The following is a 22,701-nucleotide window of genomic DNA, read 5'->3' on the forward strand; positions in this document are numbered from 1 at the left end:
AACATTATTCTGAAATTGTTCGACAATTTTTAGATGCAGCTTTCCACAGACTCTTGAACCTCTGCCCATCTTTACTTCTAGACACTCGGAAAAAGATGCTTTTTTTATACCCAATCATGTTACTGACCTGTTGTCAACTAACCCAATTAGTTGCAAAATCTTCTTCAAGCTCTTCCTTGTTCATTTTGTTTTGTAGACCTATCCCAAGTATTTTTGTGTTGCTGCCATCAATTTAAAATTAAATTTTTTTCATAAAATGGTACACTTGATACTATTTTCGGTTTTGAATAATATATGGGTTTAAGAGATTTGCAAAATCATTGCCTTCTGTTTTTATGTAGATTTTACATGGCGTCCCAACCTTTTTTTGGAATTAGGGTTGTAAGTTCATCTTTCACTTAGAACACTTGGAGGAACAGATTAAAGCTAAAGAATAAAGTCAAAGACATATTCCTTTTAGATCAATACCTTTTAAAGCTGCACATTACAATCATATTGGCACTACTGGAAAGAAGGGTGACAAAGCAAATTTGTCATTTTCCCATCTGGTATCACCAAAAGCATCATACTAAGAAAAACTATAGAGGTTTTAGGACACCTTTTTAAGTTTAGGAAAGCATTTAAACCAACTGTAAATATTGCAATAAAGCATGTAGGAAGGAACTGGAAGCAGTGAGACACTCCTCCTTGTAAAGAGAGAAAACAGGTGGTGGACACACCTAGTGCATTATCCAAGGTTTATTGTAGGAATGAAATAATAAAAACATACTCACAGACTAAGCATGTATCTAAAAAGCATAGAAAAATGACAATGGCTACAACGGCAGGCAAGGTGTTCTCACTGTCAGTGCGGTCAAATATGTGACGCGCTTCGGGGACGAATCCCTTTCCTCAGAGCTGATGACCAACCTCAGCATCCTGAGGCGCTGGAGAGTACATACGGTACTCCTCCTTGTATGTATAAATTTAAAGTGATTCTAAAGGCTTAAAAAAAAAAGTTATACTTACCTGCTGCGTGCAGTGGTTTTGCACAAAGCAACCTGGATTCTCCTCCTCTTGGGTGCACCACTGGCACTCCTGGCCCCTCCCTCCTGTCTGGTGCCCCCACAGCAAGAAGCTTGCTATGGGGCACCTGAGCATGTGCACTCCCCAGCCGCTGCTCCGTGTGTCCATTCAATGGCTCCTGCTGCTGTCTCTCCCAATGAGAAGAGGGAGTCCTGAGATAGCCAAGACTCCAGTGTTGGGTCGAGAGGGGGCGAGAATGCTGCACAGAAAAGGTTTTTTACCTAAGGTAAAAATCCTTCAGCCTTTACAACCACTTTAATCTTGAACTATGTGAATATGCTTTTCATTCAACAGAACAGTTAAAATAGAAAGGTAAACATATCAAAAGTAGCCTAGTGTACCACCTGCCAGTAAGTATATATTTTCCTCACATCCTCAACATAAAATATATATACCAATACACTGTATATTCTAATTAAAAGTATATGTGAAGGAAAAAACTCAGCTTTGCCTTACTTTTCCAAACTGCCTGAGAAGCTGGATGAAAGCACCTTTACCAAATGGATTGGTAAGGCTGGAGTGAAAGGCCAGCGTTGGATACTCCTCAGACAATTGGGCAACCCAGCGTTTCTGAAAGAGAACAGATATTCATCACATGTTTCTATTTCACGGTCTATTCCAGAGCCTTCAAAGATTCTACCTAAAGCCTGCATTACAGATGTCAAAGGCAGCTTTCAGAATTCTAAATGAAAAAAAACAACCCTACATTTTTAGGCAGAATTGAGCCTCTCACTTTAATGTTCACATACTAATAAATGGACTGAATCTATACTTCTAAGGAAAGCATGTTTAGACAGATTTAGACTTGAAACAATAACATCTTTTCTTGCTAGATGAATTAAGATTTCCAATTATTTTCCTGTGCAGTGGGATCTAAAGACAAATTAAATATATCTATAAAATGTGGCTCTTTAATAAAAGCTTTAACCTGGGGTTTGTTAATCCCATATTCACGTAAAACAAGAGTATTACCCACAGCAAAAGCAAATTCCGCTAAATGTCAAAACCCTGCTGTGCTCTTAAAACAATCCAATTAATTTATACTAATACAAGACAGACATCCGTTGACAGCCTTTCTGCATTTTAACTGTTAGTCTTATGTGTAATAAATATATTTGAAAACAAATGTAAGGAAAAATTTACACAGACAAATACGTTTTTACATTTTACAAGTCATGGAAGTCACTTCCTTAACCACTTCACGTCTGGCCCATGTACATAAATTACTGGATGGGAGCAGTGCAGGAGCAGGTGGCCGTTTATAAACGGACTCCGCATTCACGGCCTGTATGGCCTCCCTGGGAGTGCCCGGCACCGCGATGCGGTGCCCGCTGTGTCTGGAGTTTCGCTGTACGGGACCTCTGTGTGAGGTCCCGATCCATGTGACCACTGATTGGCCAATCAGTGAACACATGAATAGTAGTAAGATGTCACTTCCTGACATCATTGCTTACTACGTGTGAAATCTGTGAATGATTACAGAGGTCACATGGTACAAGGCTATTCACAACAGCCTTGTACTATGTGACAAGCTGTGAACAATCACAGCTCTCACAGTATTTCTCAATGGCTGCAAGAATGCAGCTAGAGAGAAGGAGAAATGACTGCTTTTACAGGCTTTATGGTTAAAAAAAGAAAAAAAAAAATCATCACCCCCTCACAAGTAGTACTGTGTCACTATGGTGACACTGTACTGCTAGGGTGACGGCATGATAAAAAAAAATTATATAAAAAGATAAAAAATGTAAACATTTGTTGGGAAAATTATAATTTTTTGTTATAAAACTATTTTGAGTTTTTTTTTTTTTACTAAAAAGATGAATACATTTTGGCTAAGATTTATGAAGAAAGATTTGCAAAATTTTATAAGAAAAACACTTTTTTTTTTCAACATGTTTGGACTTTTTCATTTATATAGCAAAAAAAAAAACAACAAAACGAAAAAAAAAAAAAAAAAAAAAAAAATCGCAGTGGTGAATAAATATCACCAAAATAAAGTTTCATCTGGCTCAAAAAAATGCTAAAAAAGTTATATGGGTATAGTGTTGCATGACCGCACAATTGTCATCCAAAGTGTGACAGCACTGAAAGCTGAACATTGGCCTGGACGGGAAGGGGATGAAAGTGTCCGGACTAGAAGTGGTTAATAAACATGGACCCCTTAGACGCACAGAATACACATGCACATAGATTTCTTTATAATCCGGCACTCCACAGGAGCCCCAAAACTTTGAGCCCTTATTATTCTTTAAGTATCAAACTACCTGTTTCAAGGTAGAAACATTGGCATGACGCTTCATTTCTCAATTAAAATAACACGACGGGTCAGAAAACATGGCATATACACTATTTGGCCATACATTTGTGGACACCCGATCATACCCCGCAAAATAGACTGATACTTATCCAAATTATTGAATTCAGCTATTACAGTGAACCGTACTGTTAATGCTATGGTATACAAACCTTTTAGACAACTGTATGCTTTCAAACTTTGGCAAAAGGGCCCTTTGTCAAGTGGCCAGCATACAGCCCCGACCTACTGAACACCTTTGAGATGAACCAGATCACTGACAATAAGCCAGGCCTTTGCTTCCAACATTGGAACCTGACCTCAGAAATCCTTTGAAGAATGGTTCACAAATTCCCACAAACACTTAGAAGGGGAGCGCAACTCTATGTTAAAGGCCATGATTTAGACTTGGATGTCCAACAAGCTCATTTAGGTGTGATGGTCAGGTGTCCACAAACATTTGGCCACATGATGTATCACTGAGGGATGAAAGTGGAAGGGAAGGTGCTAACATTTGAATACCAAGCACTGGCAGCTACATTTGTGTGGATGTGAGATGGTTTGTTATAAAGTAAAAAAAAAAAACACTTCACTTTTAGGTCTCCTGCAAGCAGTCTAAATATGAGGAAACAAGCAGATCTTTGTGCAAACCCACTTCTGAGTGCATGAATGCAGGAAAAAAAAAAGCAAGGCAGAACAGCTCAGTGCCAGCTTATCATATTCTTTCTGATGTCAGACCAAGGTCCTCTGTTCCAGTTGCTATGGCCTGCCTAAGCTATGTATTTTCAGTATACATGGATGAAAAGGTCAATTTTAAAGACAGGCTTGGAAGTACTACTTAAAGCTTGCAATCTTTGAGATAATTCAAGATATCCAACCAAAAAAGGATTTTGGAAGAAAAAAAAAACCAGTAACAGTCACATTAAAAGGAAGCCACGCATCAAACAAATTCTGAGGTTTTACAGACAAACGTTTTGGAGCAAAGCTATTCTCATCTACCATGAAATTACAGGTTTTTATGACAATATCTCTATGTAAACCACAAGGCTGAAAGACTAAAAATTGTCATTATAAAACAGAAGCTTTCCGGACCAACAGTACTAATATATTTTGTTCCCAGGAAGGGGGGGGGGGGGGGGAACTGCCATATTTCTGTATGTAATATTCTCAGAACCTCATTGTGAAAAAGAAGTAGATTTCAGCAAGCGGGTATACGATGCAAGTCATCAGAATGAGTAAATAGCTAATTAAGCCAGATGTCTGTCAGCTATATGGACCACAAAATGTTAGGAGTTTCCCTGGACTGTGTGCTGGTCATACCTTCTACCTGAAGTCCCTAAATAATGGCACACTGGGCACCGTGATATTAAAAACTGTTTATATCATGATATTAACCACTTTCCCTCCAGAGGATTTATCCCTCTTTCTGAGATGGCCATTTTTTGCGTTACGACGCTGCGTTACTCTGACAATTGCGCGGTCATGCAACGCTGCACCCAAATTAAATTTACGTCCTTTTTTCCCACTAATTGAGCGGTGGTATTTGATCACCTGTGCGTTTTTTTTTTTGCGCAATAAGCAAAAAAAGCCTGACAATTTTGAGGAATAAAAAAACAATGTTTTGTACTTTTTGCTATTAAACATGTCCAGTACAAAAAAAAAAAAAAAAAAAAAAAGTTAAAAATAAAATTTCATCATAAATTTAGGCTAATGTATTTGCTAAAGAAAAAAATCTCAATATGTGTAAATTGGTTTATGTGAAAGTTATAGCGTTTACAAATGGCGGTATAGATACTGGGATTTTCCCCAGTGACACCAATACAGTGATCAGTGCTAAAAGAAAAAAAAAACCAAAAAAAAAAAAAAACACTGACACTGTACTAATGGCACTGGGCAGGAAAGGGTTAATGTGAGGGGCGATCAAAAAGTTAACTATGTGCTGGGAGTGTTTTACTACGAGGCGGGGGTGTGCTTTACTGTAAGCACACTGATCCAGACCAAGTAGTGAGCTCGAGCTGACAGGGAGGGAGACTGTTTTGGTTACAAACAGTCTTCCTCCCAGTCGGTGATTGTCTGTAATCACCGGGCGCTGGCAGCTAATCACCGGCAGGGACCCAGTGATTGACATCGGCGGCAGCGAATTGCGGCGGGGGTAGGGCACTCACGTGTGCCCCCCTACCTGAGTATGCAAAATCACGTATATATACACGTGATTTTGCGCACAGGTACCGCTGTATAGCAGTATATCTGCTATACAGGAGCGTGGAAGCGGTTAAAAAAAAATTTTTTTTTAAAACATTAAAAAAACAAAAGCCAAAACAAGGGTCACAGTTTGATATTTCCCCTCCAATCCTGTTCTTCACTTTCTATTCTAATGGCAATGGACAAAAAATAAAAGGGGGTGAATCTGCCCAGCAGAGACAGATAACAAAAAAAAAAAAAAAAAAAAAAAAAACACACCCTCACCGCTATTCAAAATTAACCGAAAATAAAGTTGTGGCTTTATATACACATACCGTATATAACACTTGTACTGATGGAAAAAAATCTATACTGCAAAGAATATGCAATGTACATACACCACCAGCCCAAAAGCAGCCAAGCAAGCCCTATCCAGTATGAATATGTAGCACCCTCCTAGTTATCTAGGAGGAGCTTAAATACTGATTGTGAGAGAGGAGGGCTGAGTAGCTTATTCCAAATTGCATGGCATAAGCTGCCATGACCACGGAGGGGGGGGGGGGGGGGGGGTGTTTTTAAAAGGAAAAAAAAAATGCCCGAAACTCTGCTTTAAACACACACACACACACATATATATATATATATATATATATATATATATATATATATATATATATATATATATATATATATATATATATATATATAAATAAATAAAATTTAAAAAAAAAAACAAAACACACAACACCACACAACAGATATTCTTAAGTGATTGATCCCTTTTTACAACCAGGGAGCAGGAAGAGTACATGAAGATCTTACCGTGGCCCATGTAGGAACCAAGTCACACTTATTGAGGACAAACAACAAATGCTTCCATGGTTTTTCTTTTTTGATATAAGTCTCAATGTGAGGTGAGCGGGTTCCCATAGGATCTCTGGCATCCAGAACTTGTATGACGACATCAGAGGAATCAATTACCTGTAAGCAATAAGAAGAATACAATTTTAACACAACTTACTCAGCATCAGTCATTTCTACCCAGTACATGACAATCAATATGAAAATTACCTAATTGTAACCCAAGCAATACTGTAGAGATCTATGGTGCCAGAGTTTTTTCAAACACACTATCCAACATGGCGTAAGTGTTGGGTAGCCACAGTGCCCAGAGACATACAGAATGACAACCACGCTCCTATATTTATTTTTACGTTTTTCACTGTAGGTATGGGATAGCAAATCTAGTATATCACTATAGCTAAACTACACTTAAAAAAAAGGAACAAAGAAGCAATTAAGTTACCAGGCCTAAGAATAACACTACCCAACTCTAGTGTTGCCCATCTCTTTTTCTCACTTACTGAGAGCATGTCAACCCTGCTGTTAATCAGCAAAACCAGAAGAGGCAGTCTGACTTTCTAGCTGAACATTTTCACACCATTTTGAAATTAGTCCCTGCACACTATTTGCTTTGGAACAATTTAGCAAAACAACTTCCATTTGTTTTAAATTAGTTTTAATACAATCCACTCGATACATTCATATTCTTTTTAAAAGAGTTCTGCATGTAGTTAACATAATTTTATTTATTTTTACTTAACGTTTGCAGCCGAGCAATGTCTGGTTAAATAGCTCCACATCCATTTTACTTCAAATGGCATGACACAGAAAAGCTAAAATCGGGAGCATATAAAGTCAGTGACAACTTGTAGCAAATATAAACGTAGCAAGTGCCAAGAATGTTTTTCATTAAACATTCTTGTATGAATGTCACATGTAAAATTCAAATACAGAATTTAAAAATGTATTTTGCATCTAGTTAATGGTTTAAAGATCCTGACTACTTCAAGTGGCAAAGCCTGTGTCCTGTATGACCACAGGCCAAAAAAAAACTTTAAAGTGGACCTGAACCCACAAGTGAAGGTTTACTACTGTATGTTATAGGTAACAAATATGTTGATTGTCTAAGCAGTATTCTAAACAAAGTACTTTTGTCTTAAATTCCTCCTACAAAAAGCAGTGCATCTCCTAGTATGGTAAGGGTGCCTAAAGCCTTGAAACTGTATATCTACAGTGTGAGATTTCCTAGTCTCATTTGAAATGAAATTTGGTTATGTCACTCCTGTGTTACTCACTGTTCTGCTTGCTGGAGGTTATGGCATGAGGAAGCAAAGCCTTGCCTCTGCTAGGATGGCTACCTCCACACAGAGTCACAGTACAGAATAAAGCATGAAAGGTCAGTACTGGTATAAAGATCAGCTGCAGAAAGCCTACAAGCAATACTGGCAACTAGTCATTTGTCCTCTATCTGCATTTTGTGGCCACAGCTTCCAGAGTCCAGTTCATCTTTAACTGCTTCCCACCTGGCCACTGGTCATCTCAGACTCATGGCTGCACAGCAGCATGATCCTGTGATGGGTGTGTCCCTCGGACACAGCACATCACAGATCAGGATATGGGTTTTCTGACTGGCCCTCCCGATCATGTGATGGCTGTGTCCAATCGTAGCCATTACACAATGTAAACAGAGGCATGTGCCTCTGTATCAGCTCTCCCTCTAAGTTCAGTGAAGAGGGGGACATAGAGATTGGTGCAGACTGTCTGCAATCTGTGTGTAGCTGCTGATTTTACTTTGCAGCTTTACGCGGATCATCACAGTGCAGCCAACCCACACCAGTGTATCAAGCACCATCTGTCCCTGTACAAGTACACAGTATCATCTGTCAGTGTTCCCATCGGGCCTCCAACAATGTAATAGGTAGTCAGGAAATTGGATGTGTAATTTAAGCCCCAATAACGACTGAAGGTGCTCTTTGGATTTTGGGCCTCTCCATGTGGCTAGGCTGTGAAAAAGTCTCACATGTGGGACTCAAGTGGAGTAGCAAAATTTACATGTCCATGCTTTGACTTAGAAATATCTGACAAATTGACATCTTTATGTAAAAAAAAATGTTTTCATTTTCTTTCCACATTTTCCAAATATTTGTGGCAAAAAATGTACACATATTCAAAAGACTCATTGTGTCTCATAGAAAATACATTGGGGTAATTATTTTCCAAAATGTGGTCATTTTGTGAGCTCATTGCCCTGGTGCTCCCAGACCTTCAAAAGTGTGATAGGTAGCCAGGAAATTAGATGCGTAATTTATGCTCTTTGAAAGCCCAAAAGGTGCTTCTTGGATTTTGGGCCCCTCTATGTAGCTAGGCTGTAAAAAAAAAATCTCACACGTAGTATCCCTTACTTGGGAGATGTAGCAGAATGTGTTTTGGGGTGTAATTGCAAAGTACGCCTATGCCGTGTGAGAGAAAAAAGTTGTTAAAATTACCATTTTGTGGAAGAAAAAAACATGCATTTAAATTTCTTCATTTTCCAAATAACTGTGGGGAAAAGAAATTACAACTTCAAAAAATGCACCATGACTCTTACTAAATACCTTGGGCTATTATCCAAAAAGGGGTCATTGTTGGGGGGGTATTTGTACTGTCCTGGCATTTTAGGTCCTCAATAAATGAGATAGGCAGTCAGTACATCAAGTGTGATCAATTTTCAATGATGCGTACCATAGCTTGTAGACTTATGCAGGCCATAGATGGGTCGTTAATCGTCTCGATTTTTCGTCCAAAAGAATAAAAAAAAAAAAAAAAAAAAAAACACAAATCGGCCGATTTTCGTACCGTTAGTGGATTAGTTCGTCGGACGTTTTTCGTGTAATTTGCACTTTGAGATTATCGGTTATGTTGTAAAATTTGTGGCCGATTTGGACGATCGGCCGATTTTCCTGGCAATGATGGCCAAATCGGACGATTGTTTTAACAATAAAAAATCTGCGCATGAGCTGTGACCTGAAAGGGACAGAAGTTATGGGGTGAACTTTATGATTTAGTCGGACGATTTTTTTATTAGCTGGTGATAACGTCGGCCGAACGAACGACCGATTTTTCATTTATCATTCGAAAAATCGGCCGATGTTTGACCCGTCTATGGCCTGCATAACTTTCACAAAGAACAAACAATATATACTGATTTGGTCATTTTTACCAAAGAATGTAATACTATAAATACAGTATCTCACAGAAGTACACCCCTCACATTTTTTTAAATATTTTATTATATCTTTTCAAAAGACAGCACGGAAGAAATTATACTTTGCTACAATGTAAAGTAGTGAGTGTACAGCTTGTATAACAGTGTAAATTTGCTGTCCCCTGAAAATAACTCACACAGCCATTAATGTCTAAACCGCTGGCAACAAAAGTGAGTAAAGTAATTGGGCCCAATTTGGACATTTTCACTTAGGGGTGCACTCACAAGTTCTGTTCTACAAAATGTACACTCACTACTTTACAATGTAGCAAAGTGTCATTTCTTCAGTGTTGTCGCATGAAAAGATATAATATTTACAAAAATGTAAGAGGTGTACTCACTTCTGTGAGATACTGTATGTCAAAATTTATGAAAAAAAAATTTATAACAAAAACTAAGGAAAAAATATTTTTTTTGTCAAATGTAGTCTTTTTTCGTTTGTTTAGCAAAAAATAAACCCAGTGGTGATTAAATACCACCAAAAGAAAGCTCTATTTGTGTGATATATAAAAAAGTTATGTGTTTTTTTTAATGTGTACAGTGTTGCATGACTGAGTAATTGTCAAAGTGTGAGTCGCTGAAAGGTGAAAATTGGGTGGGGCAGGAGGGGGTGAAGGTGTTCACTACTGAGGTGGTCAAAGAAAAAAGTTGTCAAGATAAAAAAAAAAAAAAAAAAAAACACACACCATTTCATCTAGTTATGTACCTATCTAAAACCAGCACAGGTATATGAATCCTATTTGGCACCAGCTGCCTACACTCAGAGTAAAATCAGGAGAGGCAGTGCTCTTGGATAAATTAGGGCTTTATTTCTTAGAGCAAAAATGCTTAGAGAAAGACAGCAGAGTGATGACTTCACAAGTGTGCTGTGCTCCTTCATAGGCCCATCCCAGGCAGGTCATGGACCAGGCTACTTTGGTTATCTGCAAGGAGGTTTTGGAATCTAAATTCAGCTTTAACAAAATCATTAAAAATACAAACACTTTTACCAAGTCAGCTGTGCAATCCAGAATGTGATACCCTCAAAAATGAGGAATCTGAGGCCGCCCTTAACAACCTGACAACTTTAACACGAAGACTAGGAGAAGGGACTGCTGCAGCCCACGAGTCAAAATCTTCCCCTTATTTCTTGTCAGCAAACATGGTAGTTAGTAACTTGTATCTATCTAAACTGCTTTCACAAAACAGTATAGGTTTTATGATGGGGGTAGGGCCATGATATGTACGCTATGCAAACAATAAGCAGCATCGTAAAAAAAAAAAAAGTCAGTCACAGTTAATGCAAATATTTTAAATACCTTGTACAATTCACCCCATATTCTCTTGGATTGTCCCTTTTTATATATTTCTTCCCGGGCTTCCTCTCTAAATAAAAACAAAAATATTTCACAAATAGGCATTTTGTGTAGGTTCACATGGGTGTGGGTCTGTGCAAATGAGTGTGAACAGGCAAAGCAGCCCATTCATATAAATAGGATGCAGTACCTGCAAAAAATTACCCGACCTTTTATAAAAACACGGCCACACAGAACAGTTTTTATTGAGGTGCCCTGTAGGATAGAATTTCCGGTCACTGTGGGAATCACCTTATACAATCGCCTGTGATTATGGTACCCAAGACAGGAACTAAGAGTAAATTTCTTCAATAGGGGAGCAAACAGCAAATAAAACAACCTTTTTTTTTTTATAAGCATAGGAAAGAACCTTGAGTTGGTTTCTAGTTTTATACCTGACTCCAGTATCTTCAGTAACCAAGTCTCTGTCTTTCTCCTGGTCATAGCTCTCTGCTGAGGCCTCAGCATTCAGAAGAAGCTCATGCATATCACCAGCAGCAAGGTTTGGCCTTTTTCGTTGAGACTTCGGACCAAATGTTATTTCAAAAGCTTCTGTGTCCAAGATGTGAACTTTGGAGTTCTATGAAAACAAAAGAGGCAGACAGACAAAATAAACCTTGATGAACACAGGTTGGATATTCACAGACCCTGAAACATCCTCAAGCAAAGAATCGGAGGAGTGGGCAAGCGCAAGGCTAAAAGAACTGTGTCAATGGGCTCATCAAAACAGACAATGGTCTAAGACTGAACTTAGGGGTCATGCACACTTGAGCTCAAAAAGGCTTCTTTTACAGGCTTTTTTTTTCTGCCTTTAAATGCCGTTCCATGTTAGCTTATGTGCCCATGCACGCTATAGGTACTTACAGAAGTTTAGAGGCAAGGGCATTTAGAAGCAGAAAAAAAACCCCACCAAAAGTTGCATTCAGGAGAGAAGCTTTTGAGCATAAAAAATGCTCAAAAGCACCAAAATGTACCTTAATGCTATGCACATTTAAGCACGTTTGCATGTTAATGCACTCTAATGATCGGAAAAAATTACGATTATGGCCAACAAAATGCATTAACGCCAGATGTGTGAATGCATGCAAAAACACGACTTTATACTGCTTTTTTTGCTGCTAAACTCCTGTAGGAGAAAGGGTGTCAGAGAATACAGTATGCACATGGCCTAAAAGTGCTGCTGATAGAATCTGGTGGCCAAAGGCTGCATCCACAGAGGCCACCCAGTAGAACTTGGAGAAGGTGAGCAACAGATGCTTGATGTCAGAATGCTTAGGAAACTCACACTGATCTGGTGAAGGGAGCATATAAGGGTACTGAAGGTACCTTGCATGTAATCTCCTACACATTGAATTGTTTTATCTGTCTAGCAATAGTGGACTTGGAAGCAGGGTGTCCCCTTTGAGACCCTGTTAAAAATGGACAAGTTTTGTCTAAGGATAGAGGCTGTGACTTTCAGATAGCTCTGATTATGGCCAGACAGACAATGGAGACCAATTTGTTTGGGATGGTTAGGAGCAGGGCACAAGGTAGGAAGAAAGGACAATGTCTTCACTGACAGGCTTATACCACCTTTAGCTAGAAAGAAGGACTTTGGACACAAGACCATATTATCCTTGTGGTGAAACAGTTAGAGCTCCTTACAAGAGTATCCCTAACTCTGAAATGTGTCCGACAGATATGATAGCCATGAAGAAGGCCACTTTGCAGGCAAGATCACCTAAGGGGAGTTCCGTAACAGGTTCAAAATGATGGTTTCTGCAGGGCAAAGAACAAGAGAGATCCCAAGAAAGCACAGGTGCTATTATATGAAAATGATCCACAAGACAACTTGAATAAAGGTTTTAACAAGTGAAGTCAAAGGATTCTGGAATGGAATAGACAAACTCGAGACCTATTCCTTAAAGAATATCTGAAGCCAATTTCTATTCAAGTCCCAATTGTAGGAAGTCCAGAATGCAAGGTACTATGTAATCTCTGGGGTTGAAACACCTGCGTTTACACCATATGAAAAACTATTTCCAAGTACGGTAGTAGATTTTTCTTTAAGTGGCTTTTCAGATTTTGGGAATGTGAGAATGACTGAGCCAGATACAGTGCCTTGAAAAAGTATTCATACTCCTTGAAATTTTCCACATTTTGTCATGTTACAACCAAAAACATAGCTGTATTTTATGCGATAGTGGCACATAATTGTGAAGTGGAAGGAAAAGAAATGGTTTTCAAAGTTTTTTACAAAATAAATATTTGAAAAGTGTGGAATGCATTTGTATTCAGCCCCCTTTATTCTGATACCCCTAACTAAAATCTAGTGGAACCAATTGCCTTCAGAAGTCACCTAATTAGTAAGAGTCCATCTGTGTGTAATTTAATTTCAGTATAAATACAGCTGTTCTGTGAAGACCTCATTAGGTTTGTTAGAGAACATTAGTGACAAACAGCATCATGAAGTCCAAGGAACACATCAGACAGGTCAGGGATAAAGTTGTGGATAATTGTAAAGCAGGGTTAGGTAATAAAAAATATCACAAGTTTGAACATCTCAGACAGTTTATCAAAGAAGCAGCCAAGAGGCCCATGGTAAGTCTAGAGGAGCTACAGAGATCCACAGCTCAGGTGGGAGAATCTGTCCACAGGACAACTATTAGTCGTGCACTCAACAAATCTGGCCTTTATGGAAGAGGGGCAAGAAGAAAGCCATTGTTGAAAGAAAGCCATAAGAAGTCATGTTTGCAGTTTGCGAGAAACCATGTGGGGGACACAGCAAACATGTGGAAGAAGGTGCTCTGGTCAGATGAGACCAAAATTGAACTTTTTGACCTAAAAGCAAAAAGGCTTTGTGTGGTGGAAAACAAACACTGCACATCACCCTTAACACAGCATCCCCACCGTGAAACATAGTGGTGGCAGCATCATGTTGTGGGGATGCTTTTCTTCAGCGGGGACAGGGAAGCTGGTCAGAGTTGATGGGAAGATGGATGGAGCTAAATACAGGGCAATCTTAGAAGAAAACCTGTTAGAGTCTGCAAAAGGCTTGAGAATGGGGAAGAGGTTTACTTTCCAGCAGAAGGACCCTAAACATACAGCCAGAGCTACAATAGAATTGTTTAGATCAAAGCATATTCATGTGTTAGAATAGCCCAGTCAAAGTCCAGACCTTAATCCAATTGAGAATCTGTGGCAAGACTTGAAAATTGCTGCTCACATTTGCTCTCCAACCAATCTGACAGAGATTGAGCTATTTTGCAAAGAATGGGCAAAAAATTCACTCTAGATGTGCAAAGCTGGTAGACACATACCCAAAAATCAGGAAAAGTCAGGAAATCTTTTGCATCTGTAACTGCAGCAAAAGATGGATCTACAAATTATTGACTCAGAGGGCTGAATAAAAATGCAGGTCACACTTTTCAGATACTTGTAAAAAATTGTGAAAACCATTCATTATTCTCCTTACACTTCACAATTGTGTGCCACTTTGTATTGGTCTATCACATAAAATCTCAATAAAATACATTTATGTTTTTGGCTGTAACATGACAAAACGTGGAAAATTTCAAGGGGTGTGAATTCTTTTCAAGGCACTGTGCACCCGTCCCTCAATACCTGGATTTTATCAGCCATGCCTATAAAGGCAGTCACTGAAAAGCAGGATGGAGCAGAGGGCCTTGAGACAGCATTACCGATTTCTTCTCTTTTGCGCAGCAGTGGAGGAAGAATCCACAGCCGGAAGGCATACAGTAACCTGAACTAAATCCAGAAAATTACCATAATAAACAATGCCAGTGCTAGAGGATCCTTGTTCTAGCCACAAATAAGAGTAACGTTGTTGAACCTGAATACCAGGATATTGATATCTGGAGTCCCTCAAATTCTGACATAGGAAATTGAAGATGTCAGATTTAAATACAATTCGCCCTGGTCCAAGCAGTGACGACTGAGGTAAATTCACCTTCCAATCGTTCAGTGGCAAGATGTGAACAGCAGAAATTTCTGGACATTTCTCCACCCAGGAGATGATCAAATTAGCTTCCTGCAAGGTTGTCTGATGATTGATATAGCACAGCAGTGGCACGGTCTGAAGTAACACTTCCTGTCCTAAGGTGACAATGCTCACCCACACTACTGTATTAGGGCAACATACACCCCCCCCCCCACAACAGAGGGGTGGGGTTCTCTAGTCCTATGAGATAACTAAGAATAATGTAATTATATTAAAATGGTTGTGGGGTTTTTTTTTTGTTTAATACTCTGGTTAGAAGCAATCCACCTAATCCATGAATGCAATTTTCAAACATTTTGTTGCATTGCAGCCTAAAATGAAGACAGGCAGTTTTTGCTTTATCCAGCTGTATTTACTAAGTGCAACTTATAACATCCAAGTGAAAGATAGAACACCAAAATGCTAGGGGAAAAACAAAACAAAACAGAATCACCGAATCAGAAAAAGGACCACCCCCTTGTAGTATTTTGTTGAACCATCTTTTGCTTTAATGACAGTCTTTAGTCTGTTGGCATATGTCTTTACTAACTTTGCACTTTTAGACTTTGCAATGTTTCTTTGCAGAATTGCTAAAGTTCCGTTAAACTTAATGGCGAACGATTGTGAATTGCAGTCTTCAAGTCATTCCACAGATTTTCAACAAGGTTTAAGTCTGGACTTTGACTAGGCCATGCAAGCACATTCACCTTTTTTTCCTTCAACCATTGTGTGGTCATTATTTTAAAGGAGGCAGTTCTTTTCTTTACCCACTGTATTTAAAGTGGAGTTGCAGCCGTTTTATGTTTATTAAAAGTCAGCAGCTACAAAAACTGTAGCTGCTGACTTTTAATAAAACACACACTTACCTGTCCTGGGGTACAGCGATGTACTCCGTCCCTTCTCTCCATCTGTCCTCCACAGCGCCAGCATCTCTACTGTGAAGCCTGTGGCTTCTCAGCCTGGCGCCCACTGCGCATGAGTCACGCCTCCCGATTGGTCCGGCAGTCTCCTGGGACCTGTGAAAGTTCCCAGGAGACTGCGAGAGCAAGGAGGAGGCCAGTGAACTGAGCCGGAAGTCAGAGCGGGTACCTGTCAAAACCAGGTACCTGCTCCCCCCCTCAAAAGCAGTAGCTCCGCTTATATGCCTCCTCCCCCCCTCCACTGCCATATTTGGCACCTTTTAGGGGGTGGCACCTTTTAAAGAGCTTCTGCTTTAAGTGGAACTTCGCCTTAAGCAAGAAACAAAAAGCTTATCAAACCCCAGAAGCATGCAGTTTTCTTGAAGTGTGCTTACACACTGTGCTTTTGGAAAGCGTTGGGACATTTGTGCCTCAGACTATGCCTTCAGAGTTCGTCTTCAGTTCTTTGAAGATAGTTTCCAAAAAATATGATGAAACAAAAACATTAGGGAAAACCAAGGCCAATTTCACACACTTTCTGGGCCAGCATGGTAATTCTACAATGCCAGGGTACTCCCATGAAACAAATGTTCAGTAGAAACGGCAGAAGCCAATAAAAAAACAAAACACTGTGATTAATCTATAGAATAGAGAAAGCCACAGGTATGATATCTCTAATTAGATACAACACATGTGCTAATTTATTCTCCAAACATAACACCCACGTTCTCTGGAAGAAAGTTTTGCAGCCTATGTTTCTGTGTAGCGTTATACTCCGATAACATTTCCCTTTTATATTTAATAAAACACATGTGCATTAGGCTAATGGGAAAAAAAAAACATAAAACATTGCTTTAAACGTGCATGCATAACAGAACTTTATGTTCCTAAAAAATGAGTGATGAATGTGAAGAGGTTCTGAATATTTGAAACAAGATGAAAGTTCCCAGCTTGAGAACAGGGTTATGTCATATTATTAGACAGTATAATAATAATATTCTTGTCTAATAAATCTGAAAACATATGCTGTCTTTGGTTATAAAACCAAACCTAAGCAGAAAGTCAAGTTGCTAAGCTTGAATGTGCAGTTCCAGAAGAGGTTTCCTTTTTGGAAAGTAAAATCATTTGCTCTGGAGAGAGTTTAATTAGCATAAAGTAATAAAACTGAGCAGGCAATGGCTATATTTTAGACACATTCGACATATTTCATAGCTCAAAGTAGAAAAAGCTAATGGTGCATGAACAAAAAAAAAAAAAAAACAAACACTCCTTCCAGCAGTTTTTGTCCCATAGTTTGTCATATTACAAATTACACATTTTTTCTGACATTTCAGATGAAACCATACCCTTTTCAACTGATGTCCACTGCCAGCAGCCTGGAATGTGTGTCCTTTAAAGAACTTCATTACCTTAGGAAAAGAGGGAGGCACTCTAAAGCTACTATTAAACTTAAGGCTGGTATTGTTGCACCTTTGAAAAGTGATCCATGGTGGATCGATTTCAGAGCAGTCTGACAGGTCATGAGGAGGCGATAGGTCACCAGCTCACCGTCTGTTCTAACCCTCAAAATGCCAACCCACTGCTTGAATAGGTTGCATTCAATGGCGGTACCACTCAATGAACATGACGGGAGGGGCGGATCCTTTTTGCTGTAGCATATGTATATTCCCAGCGTTTGCAGCTTAAGGGAAGGTTGCAAGAATGCGGCTCAACCACATGTTTTAACCACTCTGAACCGCAAGTGTAATTGAGCCCTAATTGAAGATAGTATTTTCTGTAAGTACAATAGTGCCTTTCTGCTTATGTACTTTCCATTACTAATGTTGCCACATCAAGTAGGAAAACAAGCAAACATTTGATCCTTAAGCTGCTTAAAGGAAGGATGTCTGAAGAGTGCCCAGTGTTAAACACTGTTCAGCTCCTAGTGGTACCTCAGCCTGCATGCTTTCCATATATCCTCCTAGGCACACTACAGGTTGTAATGGTGAAGGGGTGCTGGAAGTAAGGCATTTATATCACAAAAATATTTTTTTTTCCTTTAACTGCTTAATGACTTACATGAGGTTTCTTTCGATCATACAATAGGGACATTGGTAGTTTGCTCTGTTTCATCACCACCTTATATGGATCTTTCATTACAGCCTCCATCTCTTCCTGGAAGTTTTGCAAAGATGATTGCTTAATCACACGGGTATTTCCTGATTAAAAAAAAAAAAAAAAAAAAAGAATAAAATATCTCTAATGGACAAAAGATAAAAAAAAGACAAAATAAATCTCCAACCACAATAAAAGAAGGCACTAAGTGACTTACAATGAAAAACTTACCAAACCATTTGATGTTGGGCTCTACTCGAGCCACTGTGCCAGATGCGACTGAAGACTGATATTGTAGAGGCTTGATTACTTTCCCACGGTTGTTCCTGAAGTGAGAGCCAAACCAATGTTCATAAACAGATTATACTGTTTCTATGGTATATCCAGTAATTAAAAAGAACTACAGCTTTTCTTTTAATCAAATGGAAAAAAAGACTAAAGCCAACACAGCAACAGACAGCTAATAAACCAACATTTTCATAAGGAAAGGTCAACACTAGCAACCTACACAATTTCTCTCCTGGCTGTAAACATTAACTGTTCAAGCCACTACCCTCAAAAAATGATACCAAAGCTAAAAAGTTTTTTTTTTTTACCTTAATGCATTGCTTGCATCAAGATAAAAAAAAAAAGTTTATATTTCTCTGTCCTCCCCCTTTCTTGTGTGAAGGGGAAAAGAGGGGAGAAGAGTTCCATCGCTGTGCACAGCTGCATCTCTACTCCCCTCTCTTCCTATTCCCACAGCACTCCAGCAGCAGCAGGAGCCATTGGTTTGCTGCTCTCAATCATCCGCAGTGAGGAGGAAGTGGGTGGCGGGGCTAAGTCCCGCTGTGTGTCTATGGAGAGCAACTGCATAGACACACAGCTCGGAAGTGAGCAGACATAGAGTGCCCCCATAGCAAAGGGCTTGCTATAGGTACACACTAAGAAGAGGAGCAGCCAAGATTGCTGGCGGGGGATGCAAGAGGAGGAGGAACGGGGCCGCTCTGAGTAGTACCGTTGCACAGAGCAGGCAAGTATAAATTTTTTTTTTCTTTTCTATTAACACAAAAGCATCCTTTAGTAACACTTTAAATCAACACAAAATTCTGCCTGACAATGCAAGTCTTGCACATGTAGCAAACATTAGGTAGAGATTTTAAATCCCCCTCCATAATGGGATTACTCTGAATAAATGTACTGCATTGATACATTTTCTGCCAATTCCCCTACAGCGGCATTGAAATCTCTTGATTGCCATGTAAAAAGCAATACCCCACCTGAGAATACAAGGCAGATGCCCACTCAACTAGAACACCAGTGAAAAATGGACCAAACTCTGCCTGGCATTTCAAAGCCCACATGTACAAACACCTGCTGCTTTGGGTCCTGCTGGATCAAAGTTCTTTGGCAAATTATTCCCAGTCAGGGGCGGACTGACAACTCATGGGGCCCCCGGGCAATAGGGAATCATGGGGCCCCTGTGTCCTCGCCCACACTCAAATCACACCCACAAAAGCCTATGAAAGGTACCAGGGGCATCTCATGGGGTCCCCTACTGACCCCGGGCCCTCGGGCAGTGCCAGAGTTCCAAAATGGTCAGTCCAACCCTGTTCCCAGTAATCCCCTTTAAGACACAGCAGTTTAAAGTAAGCCCAGTATAAATAACACCATGCTGCAACATCCTCTAGGTCTAACCAACAAGTTTTCCATAATCAAGAAATCAGAAGGAAAAAAAAAAAAAATCACACGACCCTAGGGACAGATAATAAACAAAGGGGTAGTGACAGTGCCCAAAACTCTTGATTTGCTGTCATAGCTGGTACATGGAGATAATCTATCAAGAAATGAAGAGAAAGTGACAAACAAAATAAAAATAACATTGTGTAGACACAAATATAGCTGTCTTATAATAAGGCGAAGATATTGGTTGCCTTTAGAAAAGGCTAGATAAAAAGGTACTTTGAATATAAGTTTTCAAGAGAGCATTACATAAGAATATGATGAAGTAAACTTACCTCCGTTCTTTCTGGCGATACATATTTAAACGCTTGATTGTTGCCCGGTCTCTCATATTGTTGCCTCCAGCGCCCTTCACACGATCTGTTTTCAGAAATACATAGAATTGTTACTGGCAGTCCACAAGTCTGATACATGCCTCAGGGGACCAAGTGCACTTGCTCCCATCCTGATCTGTGGTCGCACTGTGCAGAAAAAAAAAGGACAACTTTTTTTCTGCTTGTGCAGACTGCATCTCCACTCTAGGGTTGAAGCCCAATTTAGGAGCATTCCTCGACATGTTTAAAGCCCCTTATAGGTCATAAGTTTAGCGTTATGGAGGAGGTCTGGTGCTAGAATTATTGCTATCATTCCGGCGTGCACGGCGATATGTGACATGTGTATCGCTATCAACGTTTTCATGTGTAGGCGCCCCAGCGTGTTTTTACGTTTGTACTTGCGTATATGTGGGGGTGCCTCAATTTTTTTGGGGGGGAATGGTATGTGCTTCCGTGTAACTTTCATTTTTTACAATTTATTAAAAAAAAAACAAAAAAAACTTTGTTCTCTATGTGATGATTTTTTGTTGACAGGTTCTCTTTATTGAGGCATTCAGGGTGTAAAAGACCCTGCATGTCTCCCCTGTGCTCCACTGAATGTAATGCGGGAAGGGGAGGTTGGCACTGTCAGCGCTGCCACCCAAATGCTTCCACCTGACAGGTGAGCCTGCTGCTTACCCGCAGCAGGGCTAAAGGTAGAAAAAAAATAAAAAATTTTTGTCTGCCTGACGCCCAGAACTACATGTCCCAGGCGTCAGGCGATAGGAATTGGACATCCCTATTGTACCTCCTGAAACTCCTCCGTACCTTTGCAGTTCAGAATGCAGGCTCTTTGTAATGTGTGGCACAGTAATGTGTACAGGGCATCACAGGACACAGAGAATGTGTGTAGCAGAATTCAAGGAAAGAAGGGCTTATTCTCACATATGGCAGCCCTTGGTGCCCCTGTGAAAAGCAATATGCAGTAGATTGCTTTTCAGAAGCCTTTGATAGGCGGTGAGGAGGCAATGTGCTACCTCCATGCCACCTATTTATCCTGAAAATGTCGACCCATTGCACACGGTTGGGTACATTTCCTTTCAAATACCAAGTGTGTCATACTATTTGATGTTTTTGTGACCATGAAGCAAAGCATCATAGCCCTGAACAGCTGCTTGCCCTTATTCAGGTGTGAATGACTGCGGGGGATAAAACCACAGTACTACCTGCTATTAAAGACACCCTAACGACCCCTTGCCACACCTTTGCACAAGCCTTAGGCTAGGTTTACATATGTGAGGGTGGTGCAGCTGCGGAACCGCACAAACATCCACCCACACAGAAGAATGCGGACCCACAGGCGGGTGCCATTAATTCTAATGGCACGCCTCCCGCACTGGAAATCACAACTGCATTGGGAACCGAGGTTCTCGTGCGGGCTGTGTTTTCAGAAGAAGTGCAGTGATTTCTTCCCTGTGTCCTGGGGCCTGGGAATCCATTCAAATGAATGGGCTCTTGTGCCCGCGTAAAACGTGGCCCGCAGGAAAGTGGATATGTGAACCAGGGGTTAAAGCCCTGGTTTACATACAACCAGTGAAGTGACTAACCTCAGGTGATACACTCGCCGTCCGGGGCAATATTAACATTTCGTAAATACATGGTAAAAAAAAAAAAATCTGAATTTTTTTTTTATTTTAGGCAAAAAAAAAATAAAAAATTAGAACCCCCAAACATTATATATTTTTTTAAAGCAAAAAGTCCCGAAAAGAAAATGGTGGCTGTTACAAATTTTTCTCACACGATATTTGCGCAGCCATTTATCACACACACAAATCTGTAGGTAAAAAAATACTTTAACAATTTTAGTATACACAAAAACAAATATCCAATTTTTGGTAAAATATAAAAAAAAGAGGATACTGCGTTGAGTAAATAGATACTAAACATGTCAAGATTTAAAACTGTTCACGCCTGTGAAATGGCAACAAACTATGGTACCTTAAAGGATATGTTTACCTTTTGGACAAAAATAATAAATGCACATTTTTTTGCAGGTAAAAAAAAGAATAAAAATGTGCATTTATTATTTTTGTCCATTGGAACCTGGAAAGAATTGCACAGCGATCAGTAGATTGCTGATGCCATGCAGGTCTCCTGCAGAACTGTCAGAATATCTGCTAGCCGTACGGGATGTGCGAGCAAGCAGATATACTGACAGGAAGCAAAGAACTACCACAGCGCTCCACAGTGCCATGGTAGTTCACTGAAAAATTACAAGCTAACAGCCGCTAAGGCTGCTGGGACTTGTAGGCACTCATTCACAGAACACTGTGAATGAGTGATGCGGCCTCGTAGGCAGAGCCCCGCACGGCCATGCTATTTTCAAAACTGACAGATAGTATGGGGAAACTTCTCCCCGTACTACCTGTCGGGGGGGGGGGGGGTGGCAGGCACGGCTCAGGCTATGGGAACATGTTAAATGTTTCACCCTAACAACGGGTGGAACGTTTACATGTTCCAAAGGCGAACTTATCCTTGGATATCTATTTACTTGCTGCAACCTCATCTCTTATATTTTACAAAAAAATAGGGTAATTTATTGCTTTTTTTGTGCCCTAAAATTAACTTGCTTGTATTTTGTACTAAAATTTTGCGGTAAAATCATGCAACATAAACAATTGGAACTACCACTATTTTATTCTCTAGGGTCTCTGTTTTCAGATAAAGTATAAGCCCTGACCCACCCTTTCCTGA

At 39.8% G+C, this 22,701-nt stretch overlaps 1 protein-coding gene across 1 annotated transcript in view; it reads right to left on the minus strand.

The window, feature by feature from the left end:
• The window catches only part of GNL2 (G protein nucleolar 2), a 70,364-nt gene that overhangs the window by 36,025 nt on the left and 11,638 nt on the right, over positions 1-22,701 (minus strand). The window contains exons 2-8 of the mRNA XM_089688801.1: positions 19,930-20,014; positions 18,164-18,258; positions 17,897-18,036; positions 11,356-11,540; positions 10,925-10,991; positions 6,362-6,520; positions 1,522-1,635 (exon numbers count right to left, since the gene is read on the minus strand). Coding sequence (XP_089544927.1) covers positions 1,522-1,635; positions 6,362-6,520; positions 10,925-10,991; positions 11,356-11,540; positions 17,897-18,036; positions 18,164-18,258; positions 19,930-20,014 — 845 coding nt within the window. The remainder of the gene's footprint in view (positions 1-1,521; positions 1,636-6,361; positions 6,521-10,924; positions 10,992-11,355; positions 11,541-17,896; positions 18,037-18,163; positions 18,259-19,929; positions 20,015-22,701) is intronic.

This window comes from Staurois parvus, unplaced genomic scaffold (genome assembly GCF_062004578.1).
Source record: "Staurois parvus isolate SC_StPar_1 unplaced genomic scaffold, SC_StPar_1.0 ptg000454l, whole genome shotgun sequence".
Taxonomy (NCBI): Eukaryota; Metazoa; Chordata; class Amphibia; order Anura; family Ranidae; genus Staurois; species Staurois parvus.